Source organism: Sesamum indicum, linkage group LG7 (assembly GCF_000512975.1).
Source record: "Sesamum indicum cultivar Zhongzhi No. 13 linkage group LG7, S_indicum_v1.0, whole genome shotgun sequence".
Taxonomy (NCBI): domain Eukaryota; kingdom Viridiplantae; phylum Streptophyta; class Magnoliopsida; order Lamiales; family Pedaliaceae; genus Sesamum; species Sesamum indicum.
Genome location: NC_026151.1, coordinates 5717902 through 5732041, shown reverse-complemented (window position 1 = coordinate 5732041; position 14140 = coordinate 5717902). Strand labels below are relative to the sequence as shown.

Below are 14140 nucleotides of genomic sequence, written 5' to 3'. Positions count from 1 at the left end.
GAGCAGTTTACTCCTATTTCACTCTTCTCACATTTTGATGCACCATGCTCAGCCAGAATGGTATCAAAGCCTAAGTTTAGTAAAAAAAATATTTGTTTATATTACATATTGATATTTTAACCACTGATGAAAGAGATATCCAAAAGCATAGAACCAAATGAAAGTTCGAATTACAATGATGACAGGGAATATTTCTAGACTCTAAAAATACAAAGAAGGAATTTCCTTGTGGAAATGCTTGAAAAAATCGACAACAATTAAGGATTGACTGGAATCCTCTTACAAATGAAAAAAGAGAGAAATTATTGCAAAATTACCAAGTCCGACAAATACTATTAGGGAATGTGGTGAGACGCCTACAAGCCACCAAGTTCCATGGTAGAATACCAATCAGGAGAAATGGAGTGGGTAAATTTTTTAAAACCTACAATTCTACAAATAATTATTAGAGGAACTAATTGGAGGAACTCTAGTCGAACACTTCAAAAATCTCTCAACATCTAAGAGAGATTCAAAAGACCATTCAGGACTATAGACATAATTTAATCAATTTACCAATGAAAATATATCTTTTAAGCCAGAAGATGGAAGAGATCCTTAAGATCCTTCCAAATCTATACAAGGATCTTATAGATCTGAAAGCCAATGTCACAGATCTAAAGAAAAGCCAAAAGAATATCCATGAAATATCCAAATCTCACTAAGAGTGTATCAAGACGCCTTCCAACCAGTACCCTTCTACATTAGAAGAGAAATGCGATGGAGATTCTGAAGCTAAAAATCAAAGAAGACCTAATCCTTGAAGCCATCAAATCATGACGATGAGGAGCGCATGGCCCCGAGGGGGTTGTCCCACCTTTTCTGGGGAGGAGGATAATCCTATGAGGGCTTCCCTCTCGGAAGAAATGATGTCGGTTGGAAGTTTTAATGGGAATACTACTACTACTCTAAGGAGGAGTACAGTGACATTCCTCCTCAAAGTGGGACCGACTAAATGATGCCAAAAAATACATTCAACCTAAGTAGAGGTCCAATTTGAAAGGAGAAGAAGAAGCCCCTGAATGTGCAAGGTCTAAATGGGAAGACCTCTTAAAAGTACCTTGCCTGGAGGCTGCTAGCAGGGTGAACAAATATGGGCCTATTATAAGCTTGTTGGCTTATGAGGGCCCCTCACCAGCTTGACTACCAAGTAGGACACCTCCATAAATGGCAAAAGATCATTCATCAACAAGAAAGAGAAGTTAGCCACATAGGTTGTGACAAAATGAGGAGATATAGACGAGTAACCCCGTCTCCCAACCACCCCATTGGGAATTCAAAAAATTATTTTTAAAAAGGTTTATTCTTTCAAGGTCCCCCTAGCTGGAAAGACTAATTGAAGATTCCCATTAATGGTTTTCGTGTTTGATGGGACATATCTACTGCAAATCACCGGTCCAAGTCTGAAAGAGACACACTTCGTCATCCGATGTGGAACCAAGGCTATAAAAGCAAGCCTTAGCCCTTCAATTAAGGGTAACACAAGTTTATACTAGCACCCATACGAAAGCACTATATTTAAAGCATTCAATTAATCATATTAAACCTTTATTACTATCTTGTCTTACTTAAATTCATCTTTCTACAATTGTTTACTGACTTGAGATCGGAGCGTTAAAGTTTTCTTTTTTTTTCCTTTTTACAGGCTCGCAAAGAATTAGACCCAAAGCTTTAAGTTTAAAGACTTTTCTAACGAGCGATTTCTGCTCGCATCAACATCAAAGAAACGAGTAAATTAGACATTTATAAATATAGCATAATGTCAAAAAATATAAAAAATGAGAACATACTCATATTTTTGGCGTGTGATATGCACTCTCTGTTATCTAACGAAGAGGGTGTATGTTGCTGCTTTTTTCATAACATAAGGGGATTTTTTATCTATAGAAATAACACAAGTAAATTTTATGTTATTTAACCAAAACACAGGGGTGTTATGGAATTTACCGAAAGAAAAATAATAATTGAAACTTAGTGGTCATAAAACTATTTTAAGTTGTAACGGCACTTTTAAAAGCAAAAGCTTTTAATATAAAAATAAGATTTTAGTTTGAGAAGAACGAGCAATAATTTCAACATATATTCAAGGGATAATTACACGTTCCTTTCAAAAATTTAGTCTAACTACATATAAATCTTTTGTAATTTGAAAAACTATATTTATTATTTTTGAGATTTTATTTCATTTAACAAATAAGTCCATTTGATAGTCAGAATTAACTGAATTTATTAACATTAATAATAAAATTTGATAATTACCCTCGGTTGACTTATTATGCACTTATTGTAGGTCTAATGATTATTTTCTAACTAAATTACCCTTATAACCGTAAAATATACTTTCATAAATGCATGAACGTTGAAAATGTATAAAAAGATGTATAATGTGTGAAGATATATACCATCTCAAATGCATTAATGTTTTCTAACTAAAGTATATTTGATCATAAAAGAATTTATTTAACATGTAATAAATCGATAATATGTGAAGATGTATAATGTTAAGTTAATCATTAAAAGATTTATTTGACATGTAATAAATTAGTAATAGATTCATCTAGGGTGAAAACAATTATTTAATTTTTTTATTAATATCAATAAATTCGATAAATTTTAACTAACGAATGAACGTATTTATTATACAGACGTAAGAGTAAACATCACTTTTGGTCCCTCAATTCTACCACTTATCCAGATTTTATCCCTCATGTTTCTCTTTCATCAGATATAATCCCTCAAATTTATAAATTTCATCATTTTTTGTCCCTTCGTTACCTAACCGTTACTTTTAACGAATTTGTTAAAATAAAAAATATTTCAAATGTCAAAAGGACTCTAAACCAAGACCTCAAGAACTCAACATCTTTACCACTCCATCAAATACACCACTATTAATGTTTTTAAATGAAATATATTAATATTTACTTAAAAAACTGTTTTTACTGTCAAGAGAAATCAAAATCGAGATCTCGTGTAAAGAATTCAATGCCTTTACACTCCATCAAATGAATAACATAGTGGTTTTACTAAATGAAATATTACTTATTTTACTGTAAACAAAAACATCTTAAAATGTCCAAAATAAACCAATATTAATCATTGTTATTTTACATATCTTGATAATAAAATTAAAATATAACCAATCAAAATAACACAACCACCAAACGATATCATAAATCAATACATAAAAATACATTAAAAAAGACATAAAAATCCTAAACAAATACACAAATGCGGTGTCACCAAATACACAAAAACAATCTCAAACATTTACAATTTTTCAATATAATTTTAAGATGTTTTTAATATATTTTTTTATTTACTATTATGTAATATTATATTTAGTAAATTGGCCAAGTTCTGCACTTTGATGAGTAGTAAAATTTCAAAAGTATTAGTTAATTTCTTTTATAAATAATCAAACCAAATTTTAAAAAAAAGACCGAAACTTTATTATAATTAAAATAAATAAATATCTCAACAAAACATTGGCTCTTTTTAGTAGTTTAATTATGATAATAAATAAATAAACCTTTGATATTGAATCAAATAAGTCGTAAAATTAACAGGGAAAACCGCATTTAAACGTAAGAAAATCACCCAAAATCGTGTTTCCTTTTGCATATGGAAAAATTTAACCCTAATTGAGATAGGGATTTCAGTATAATACCAATTAATGGAGTTTCTTTAAAATTTTCCAAAAATTAAAAAGAAAAAAGAAAATTGAAAAGAGAAAATCAGTGAGAGAGAGGCTCAGATCTGTAAGCAGCAGGCAAGAGATGGAGGCGCCGCCATGGCTGCAAAATCCGGTTACATAAGAAGCCATCCGGATTTGCCCAGCCAAGATACGGGTCGGATCTATCCCGTGCCCGACCCAACTCGAAGAAATTCATCATCACAGCCTTCACAGTGAAAAGGCAAAGAGAAATTGGTAGTTAAAGGTTGCAGAGTGAAAAGATGCATAGAAAGCAGGCAAAATTGCTGTTTCTCCATATGGATTTGGACTTCCAATTCCGTAGAACTGGAAGAGTCTTCTGATGAGTACTGTTGTTTCTGTTGTTGTTCTTGATAATAGTACATATATATATGTATCTATATCTATATACACACACAGTTACACACACTGGGAAGAATCCAGGGCATATACTGTGTGTGTGTGTGGAGAGAGGGTTGTTGATTGAGGCGTCTCTTTGATGAAATCACTGGGAAGACAGAGAGGGGCAACAACCCTCCGGAAAAAAGTCCCGGCTCTCTGCTTGCCCTCATTCTTGAGTTGGGGATTTTTGGTAGGAGGAATCAATGTGATTGTTTTCTCATTTATGTGGGTGATGGTGATGATGACCACTGCCTAGAGGGCTTTTTGGTAAATGTATTGAGAGAGATTGTAGGTAGGGGAATAGGGAAATCAATATATTAGATTAGGGGTGTCTATTTATTTATTTTTTTCTGATAAAAGTAAATTTTATTAAGTAAAAAAGAGTAACAATACAACTTGTTTCAAAACTAGGCATCTCCTCAACAGGTCAAGGAATCCACCATAAATGATAAAGTCTACATAAACTAACAGAAAAAGGTAAGTCAGCACTGAGGATCCTCTGTCGCACGTCTCCTCAGTAAGGCTTGACGCATCACGTTCCACTTTGTCAAACCGGCGGAGGTTGTGTTCGTATCAAATATGGTACACAGAAGCAGCCAAAAGGACAGGGTAGGACGCAAGATGGAATTCTTGCCCTTCCATTTTGTTGTTGCCCACAAAACATCGGTTGGCAAATTAGGGTTAGGCTAATCAAATCAAAGGGTCAATCGGATCACCTTTAAGCACTGCCAGGAATACCTACAATGAAAAAACAAATTTGTATATGTTTTCAGCGTGTCATCATTACATAAGATCCATGAATTGCCCAAGTGAGAGGGCCAAGGTTTGTCCGAGGTAGAGAGTTTCTCAAGAATAGTCAACCTAAGGACAAATGCATGTCTGGGAATTCGAAAGGGACCCAAGAGTAGTGAAAACCAGTCTATTTTAGAAAAAACTAACTATATTTTTTTTATAATTTATATATATATTAGGTTAGGAAATATTTAAATTTTTAAGATAATTTTTAATAAAAATTATAGATTATTGTCCAATATTAAAAGTTTTTGAAGAAACAATTTGGTATATTATTAAGTTATTTGTGGATTATCTGATTACTCGAAAGAAAGGTAGATTTTAATTACTATGGGGAAAGATATTTTTTAGTTATACAAAAAATAATTCAAGCAAAAATCATTATAAAAACATTCAACTTATTTACAAAAATATTTTAAATTGCAATAAAAATATACTCATAAACTTATAGCTTTTAGTTTATTTTAGAATAATGTAAGAGAAGCGTAAACACAATTTATATTTCCAAACACCTCTGTTAACTTAATTTAAATTATAATTCGAAAAAGAAATTAGAGATTGTTTAACTAAATTTTTTTAAAACATCTTATAAGCTCCTATATCTTATAAAATATTTTAGGAGCCTATAAAATATTGGATCTTATTTTAAAAATAAACTCTTAAACCGTTTGGATAAAATAAGATGCTAAAGCTCACATCTTATAAAATATTAGAATGTTTGGTATTATAAGATCTTTTATTGGTAAAATGACCAAAAAGAACATGCTACCATTATAATAAAATAAGTTGTTATTTATTGACATATTTTATATTTAAATATTTTTAAAATACTTTCATAAATAGTTCATATTAATTTCACTCCAAATAAAAATTTAATAAATATTTTTTTAAAATAAAATAAATGATAAATTATTACCTAAATTTTACTAGTCGAATATTAATATAAGTATGTCATTAATATTTTCTTTATCAATGACTGTTTCTAGTCATGTAATTTATAATATCTTGAATGTATATTTTTTAATAAAAATAATATTAAAATAAATTTTTAATGTTTAATTATAATAATTTATTATTAAATAATAAAATATTTTTTCTTTTTAAATGCACAAAAAAATAATAACAATGAAATACTTAAAAATTAGAGAGAGAGAGAGAAAGAGTATGTGTGTGTGTGAGAGAGAGAGTGTGTATGTGAGAGGGGAGAGTGTGTGTATGTGAAATTATTTTAAAAATGTAAAAGAAAATAAGAAAATAGAGTGGAATTGAAATTATTAAAATTTTGAGTGGCACTGCGATGACAAAATGCGGTGCCACAAACTTTTTTTTAAAAAAAAAAAATTTCATCGCACATCTTTAAATTAAAAAGAAATTAGTGAAAAATTCAAAAATTCGAATCTTGGTGAAATATTGATGAAAATGAGCAAATTTGATCTCGTGGGAATCGTCTCGACGAGAGGATTCGAGTGATGGCCGTCTCAGGTCGCGATTCATCCTGACGGCGGAGAAACAACGGCAAACAATTTCAGCGCAAATATTAACGACGGAAATACTTTAAATTTTCAGATCTCAATAAATACTTGATGAAATTGAGCAAGATTGATCTTATTGGAATCTTCCAGACGAGAGGATTTGAACGGCAGTGGTCTCAGGCCATGATTCATTCTGACGGCGTAGAAACGGCAGCAAACAGCTTCTGTGCGAATTTCGGTAAAAAAATCTTCAAATTTTCATATCTCAACAAATACCTCATAAAATTGAGTTAGGTTGGTCTCATTAAAACTCTTAGGTCGAGTGAGTCCAATGGTGGTGGTCTGTGATCGTGAGTCGCTCTGGTGGCGGTGAATCGACGGCAGGAAGGTGCGGTGGTCGTGTTAAAAGCCCATTGTCTACGGTTGAAAAAATTTGAAATTGTTTGAGGAGAAATGTTCGTCTCATCAAGGGGAGTCAAACGGTATGTTTGATGGTTGACAACTCGCCGTGACGATACCAAAATTTTAACGAGAAGTTGACAGCAATTTGTCGCCGAACAAAGTAATTTTTTTAAAAAAATAAATTTAGTCACCGCGGTGACTTGAATAATATTTTTTTCTTTTAAAAGTTAATGGCACCGCGTTTTGCCGTGCCACTCAAAATTTTAACAACTTCAATTCCACTTTATTTCCTTAACTATAATTTTTTTTTAAAAAATAATTTCTCCATGTGTGTTTGTGTGCATAGAATAAGGATATTTTTATCCAATGACATATTAATCTTAAAATTTATAAAATATCTTGAAAAAAGTTAGAACATTAACTCTTTTTAAAAAAATTTATAAGATCTAAAATATTTTATTTTAAAAAAATTATCAAACACTATTTTGGAGCTTATAAGCTCTTACTCATCTTATAAAATATAAGAGAACTTATAAACTTAAGCCAACCACCCTTCTTAATCTAAGTTTATTTGCAAATTCCCCCTTAGAGAAAATTGGAACAAATCACTTATCGCAATGTTTCTGCAACTCTAAGGACTGAAGAAAATTCAAAGAATATTCAACAAGAAAACGTCTGAACAAATATCTGGCAATATCTCGAGAATTCCAAGGAGTGTTGAGCTTTATTCACGAACCCCAAGATCTTGAAAACATGCTAATGCATTCCCCCATGCCTTTGCACAATTCACAATATATTGGAGTAGGATCAGACCACTGACAATTTCCTTCCTTCATTACTGATGTAGTGTTTTATTTATTCTGAAAGTGAGTTTGACTTCACAGCTGCAATTTATTTTTAATTATTTCTACAATTTTATATTATGATGTTAAGAGTGATCGAGTTTAATATTTACAATTATCTTTAAACATTTATAATTTTGAGTCATTTGGTAAATTAAGTTATATCTAAAATAGATTATTATTATTATTTTGGATATGGTATGATTTATCTCATTATCTAGTATGGAGTTAATACTATTTGCTCGTCTCAACTATTCCTAAGTTTGTACATTGACCCCCTCAAATTAACAAGTGTGATGCATGCGAAAAACGAACATATGGAATAAATAATGCTAGTAAAAATTGTGGTGTTCGGTTCACTTGGAGTGAGAAGTGGTGAAATAAGTGCTAAAATATAAAAATAGTGAAATGAGTGAAGAGGATAGAGTTATTGTTTGATTTTCTTTATACAGTAGAGAAGATGATATAAAATGAAAGCTTTAGGTACGAGATTGCAATGCTCCTTTAACCTAATATGGTAACAAAAAAGTAGAAATTATAGTAGGTACATTCAAAGTGTAAAACATGTGTGAATGCGTCCTTCTGAACCTGTCTTTATGATATTTGGGGACTTCGACAACCACAAGGTTATTGGAGTAGGTCACGAATTTTGAAAAATCATGATCTCGAAATTGTTGATGATGTTAAATTCACCTTAAATTTGGTGCAGAGTCTCCAACAGCTAGCTAATCCCTCTCGAATTTGAGGGGATCCTCTAAATTTGAGGAGTAGCTAGAGGATCCCCTCAAATTCAAGGGAGGGGGGTGTTGGAGTCTATTGCGTATCTTCTAGGGGATAAGGCTGCATTCTCAAATTTCCAAGGAGGTGGTTAAGGAACCTTCTCCCAACTGAACTCCGATTGTTAGGGTTTTATAGCACTTTTCCTTGGGGGCTGATACTCCTTATCCAATTCGTTGAGGGGGACATCCAGAGGTCCTGCTAGCCGCCATCAAAGTCCTCCATGGGCACCATGTGGAGGGTCTTTGAGTTTGATTAAGGGACTTTATGTCCCTAAGCCTCCTTGTAGACATATAAGGCCTTTTTAGATTAGCAAGCAAGGCTAAATAAGTCTCTCTGCGTAGATCCTTGAGTTCAAGAATATTTAAAGAAGTTCAAGACGGAGATCGACTTGTTCGTTGAAGCTGCGCTACAAATTATAGCATTTAATTCAGGATTACAAGAACTAAACCCTCGAATTAGTGTTATAAACATTCAGATATATTCTCAAGAAGATCCAAGCGGTAAATTCACTTTCAAATTCTCAAGTCGAAAGTCAAGACTAGCATTTAATACGGGATTATTAGTGTTAGCCCTTGAATTAACGTTATAGAAGTTCAAATCAAATCAAAGGGAGATTTACAAGAAAATTTTGCCTTTGAATTCATCAAATTCATTCTTGGAGAGAAGAATCAGAGGATTGAACAGAGATTCTATCCACTTTTACCTGTCAAATACATATTTTCATTTGTAATAATTTTCTTATGTATCAATTTTTTAAAACGACAGAGGCAAGGCGCGAAGAGGGGGCCATTGTTTTTTAATTCCTACAAGAATGTTAGTAGCATAAGCATGCTTAGAAAAGAAAAGCTTACTTCATGCATGTAAGAAGCATGGCTTTTATGAAGGTGCCTCCATAAAGGACAGTTTAACGGGTGCCTTTTATGTCTACTCCTGTATAGGGCTTTATTTTTCTACAAGAGGATGCTAATAATAAAGATGTGTATGAATAGATCTTGTAGGAGCAAGATTATTGTGCCTCCTCAGAGGAGGGCTTATAATAGGGGCTTACTTGGAGTAGGACTTAGGGACCTCGCTTCAGGGAAATAAGGTATCAGATCAAAGTAGAGCGTAGGTGCCTGCATGGAACACTATTTACAAGTTCTCCAAAGAAGGACCTAAATGTCTGATCGAAGGAGGGCTTGTGTGCCTTTGTGAAAGATAGAGCTTTTTTCTGATAAGGATGGGAAGGTAGCCTGAGGGCAAAGCTTTATTTTGAGAAGGATGCTTGCTTGGGGGCAAGACTTATTTTCTGAGGAGGATGCCTACTTGGGGGCACGGTTTATTCTGAGAGGGCTGAGAAGGTGTCTGTATGACGGTAGGGCTTTATTCTAAAAAGGTGCCTAGGTGGAGTAGGGACTCATCCTCTTGTTCCTTGCATTTTTCTCTAAGGACTTCATTCTTGTACTCTCTAGCTTCCTCCAAGTTAATATATTATTCAACTTGTCTTTAGTTAAGGAATTGAAGAAGTCTCAATCTTGTAATCCTTGTAAAAAAGCACGGCTTAGTACATCAGATATAGTAGTGGGGACCTCTAGGACCGCTAAGTTAAGATATTGAAGATACTCCCTCAATGATACTCTTCTCGTTATTATAGGGGAAAAAGACTTATGATTGACTTTTGACATTATTTATTACTGGCAAATTGGTGGACAAAGAGAGAGTGAAAATTCACCGAACGATCGGGTTGATCCTAGAGGCAATTGATTGAACCATTGTTGGGCAAATCATGTTAAGGTAGTTACGAACACAGGACACTTAACTCCAATGGTATAACAGTAGCGAAGGGCAATATTCTCAAAGCATGATAGGTGCTCCTAAGGATCTGTGTTTCCATCGTACTACGACAGATTGGGTTTCTTCTAGTTGAACGGGAGTTCATCTACCAGGACTTTTTCGTTGAAGGCGGTACCCTCCTACTCCTCCATGGGGACCCAAAGACACACCTCTGGAAGTCTAAGAGTTTCTGCTTAAGCTTATCAATGTGCGTTCTTCAATCCCTATGGCACCTTATTGTGAGGGAAGGTGCTCTCTCATTTTCCCCAAAGGGATGTCCCATCTCATTAATAGAGCACATTAAAAATCGGATTAGTAGGGACATTAACATTAAGTAATAATAATGGTGGAGCTGTTGAAGTTAGGCCTTGAACAGAGGTAGTAATCATCTGTCGAAGGTCCTCCCGCATGAGGAGAACCATCCTTCTGGGGAAGTCATTCAAAGAGGTGTTAGCTCCGGCGTTGGTAACTTCCATTGTTCTCACGTCTTAGTTCTATCTTTCCACATATGACGCCAATTGAAGCGTGCAAAACATGCACGTATGAAATAAATTATGCGAGCAAAATTACGGTGCTCAACCCATTTAGAGCTGGAAATGGTGAAATAAGTGCTAAAAGATAAAAACAGTTAAATGAGTGAAGAAGAGAGTATTATTGCTCAATTTTATGTAAGATAGAAATATTGATATGAAATCAAAACTCTTGGTATGAGATTACAATTCTCCTTTAAGCTTACATGGTAGCAAAAAATAATAATTGTAGTAGGTAGACTTAAGAGTGTAAAACGTGTAATAATGTGTCCTTCTGATCGTTTAAGGTCCCTTTATTTGTAGGAAACCACAAAATTATCAGAGAAGGTCACGAATTTTGAGAAAACTATCTTAAAGTTGTTGCATAATGTTGAATCCCCCTCAAATTTGGATCCCTACAAATACATTTATTTTCTTCGCTATTCAATTAATATTTATCAATCGACCTAATTTCAAATGAATAATTTATAAAAAAATTAGCTATTTGTAAATTAATCTCAATAATTCTTTATTTATTAATAAATTATGAGTAAAAATAGAAAATAAAAAAAATAATTCAATTAGTACAATTTGTAAAAAAAAGAATTTGAAAAAAAAAAGAAAAAATATCCGATGTATCTACACCAAATCTAATCATCCCCATTGATACTAACTTTTACATATTTTCTTTATATTTTTTACTTATTTAAATTAATATACTCATTATTAGAAAAATCACCTAAATCCCCAACAAAAACAGAAAACAGCAATACAACCCAGTTTCAATCTCGTCAAGAGTGAAAGAATGAAACGCTGTAGGCTCAGATCCGGAAGTCATGCGGGCAGAGAGAAAGAGACACCGCCATGGCTGCAAAAACCCGGTTGCACATGAAGCCACACGCCATCCGGATTTGCCCCGCCAAGATACGGGTCGGATTTCTCCCATGCCCGACCCAACTCGAAGAGATTCCTCATCACAGCCCATTCACGCGCGAAACCCAAAAAGAAAGAGGAAGAAACGAAAAAGAGTAGTTTGAATGTTGAGGAAAAGATGAAGTTTCCATGGAAACAGTACAGAGAGATCTGTAGACTGTGAAAAGAAAGAACCAACAGTACTAATATTTCCACTGGTTTCTTGCGCAGCTGCTGTATATGATTGGCGCGCGCACAATCGCACACACTGGACGCTGTCCAGGACGGCAACTGTCGGCGATGAGCAAGGGCCGTTGATTTACAATCGGAGAAATCATTGGAAACAGAGAGGGGCAACGGCCCTTGCTGTGAAATCCCAGCCCTCTGTTTCCCTCATTCTTGAGTTGGGATTTTTTGCCTCGCTCTGGTTTCTTTGGTGGGTGGGCCTTGTGCTTATTATATTGACGACGATGTCGGCTGCAAGTCGAAAGCGCGTTTTGGTGAAAGTGGGAGCTTCAAGCGACTTATCAGTTGTTCTAATTTATAATCCAGTAAAATTCTTATAAATTAATAACGTAATTTATTAATTTTAAAAATATTAATTAATCAATAAATTAGTAATTTAATATTAATGTAAATAAATCTCTTACATTATTTTTTCATGAATAAAACATGTACTTTAAATTATGATAACATAAAATCAATAATTAGCAATGACTATTGATTGATAGGTAATGAACTTATTAACATAATAAAAGGAAAGCAACACGACGGACGCAAATTACATATATGTAAGTATTTTTTAATTTAATTAAGTATGATTATAATTTATAGGTTCTCAACCGTTATATGGATAATCATAACAAAACATAAATTTTAAAATTTTAATTAAAAAATTCAACGAAAATTAAGAATTTTGATCAAAATTAGAATGCATTCTGTACTATGCACCAAAAGATTTGGAACTTTTTTTTTATAAAAATATAAATTTTTAAGTTTTAAAACTAACAACTAAAAGAAGAGAAAAAATGTCATTCTCCATGCTTCGAGGTCTGTTTTTCAAATTGGATTAGTATTAGGTAAATAATGAAGAGGTATCTTCAAATTCGATATAATTATAAATATTTTTTATTTTTTTAGAAAATATCGATATTTTCCTAATAATTAGGTTTGTTCAACAATTGATATATTTTATTAGCTTCTGTTGGGATTTTATCCAAATTTCTATTGAATTGCAAAAAATGCCAGTTTAGCTCTTGAATGATAATGGGCATTACAATTAACACTACCTTGAATGATCTTGCACCCATTAACTATTTTATAGCATCGATACTGGAGGAGACGGCTATGGTTCATATCTCAAGACTAGAGCTAGGAAAGTAAGAAGTGAGCATGTGAGTGTGAGTTATCAGGTTCTAGAAATTGTGAGAGCAAGAACATTGTATAAATCAGCTGAGAATTTGCAGCATTAGGTTTGAGTAATAAAGAGAGCTCAAAATGGCAGCTGTTTGCTTGCTGTCAATCAATAACTAAAGCAGTATCTGAACTGCATGCCTTCATCCAGAACCAGCAAGAATGGGGGGCTACAAATATACAAACAAATCAAAGAAACATGCTTCTGGATAGAAATATCCAGAGACGAAGACGAGGAAGACTACATGACCGCCCTACCCCTTTGTTGAATCGATAGTTTGTGTTCAACTTCTCCGTTCAATGAAACAACGAACGTGACCTGTCATGTATGAGCATGTATTATTACCCCAACACTGTTGTTTTCAAACATGACAAGGCTTTGGAGATTTTTATTTTTGGTGATTGAATTAACTTCAGTTCTTGGAGTCCCAATTCTTCATTTTGCATTCATCTACTGAGAAACAACACAAGCAAAAATGTAGGAAATTCGGAGTTTAGCAGCAAGAGAGCCTATGCGTACCATCTCCAATGAGTTGACCCGATGGAGAAGGAAGCCGTTGACTGTTTCCCTGGAATAGCTGAGTACAAGGGGAAATTGTTTAACAATAGTCCCAAAGAATGTAAGAACCAAGTTTTGAAGGCGCAGTACTTCCCCAAAAATTGAAAAAAAAAACAAATTGAACCAGCACAGAACCACGCTTTCTGCGAAGTAAAAAAATTATGCATATAACACAAACATTTATAAATAACACAAATTTTAACAAGAAGAAATAAAATATATTTCAACAAGATACAAATACTTCATTTAATAAAGCAAAAATTTTCCTACAAATTCATATACAAAATCTTCACCTTGTGATATTTTTGCACTCTGAACCCAAAAAGGTCTCTGTTTTCAAGGTTTCCTTTTTTGGCTGGTTGAGTGAAGAGAGAAGGAATTGCCAGGGAAAAAATTCCATCAAAATGACAGTTCCTAAATGGAGTGGACGAACAATTTCTCGGTTTCTCTGTGTGTTGATGTGAGGAGGAAAAGTAAGGGGAGGGGAGCTCTGTGTGTTTGTGTTTGTGTAT

The 14140-nt window shown here is 33.5% G+C and overlaps 1 protein-coding gene across 3 annotated transcripts in view; it reads right to left on the bottom strand.

Annotated features, from left to right (window-relative positions):
- The window catches only part of LOC105166369, a 6246-nt gene continuing 5184 nt past the window's right edge, over positions 13079 to 14140 (bottom strand). For 2 of the 3 annotated variants that reach the window (XM_011085705.2, XM_011085706.2), the window contains 2 exons: positions 13590 to 13647; positions 13079 to 13388 (listed from right to left, as the gene is read on the bottom strand). In XM_011085705.2, the coding sequence (XP_011084007.1) occupies positions 13311 to 13388; positions 13590 to 13647 (136 nt within the window). In that variant the 3' untranslated portion in view covers positions 13079 to 13310. Of the gene's footprint in view, positions 13389 to 13589; positions 13772 to 14140 lie in introns of those variants that run through there. The other variant, XM_020695316.1, reaches the window with a different exon arrangement.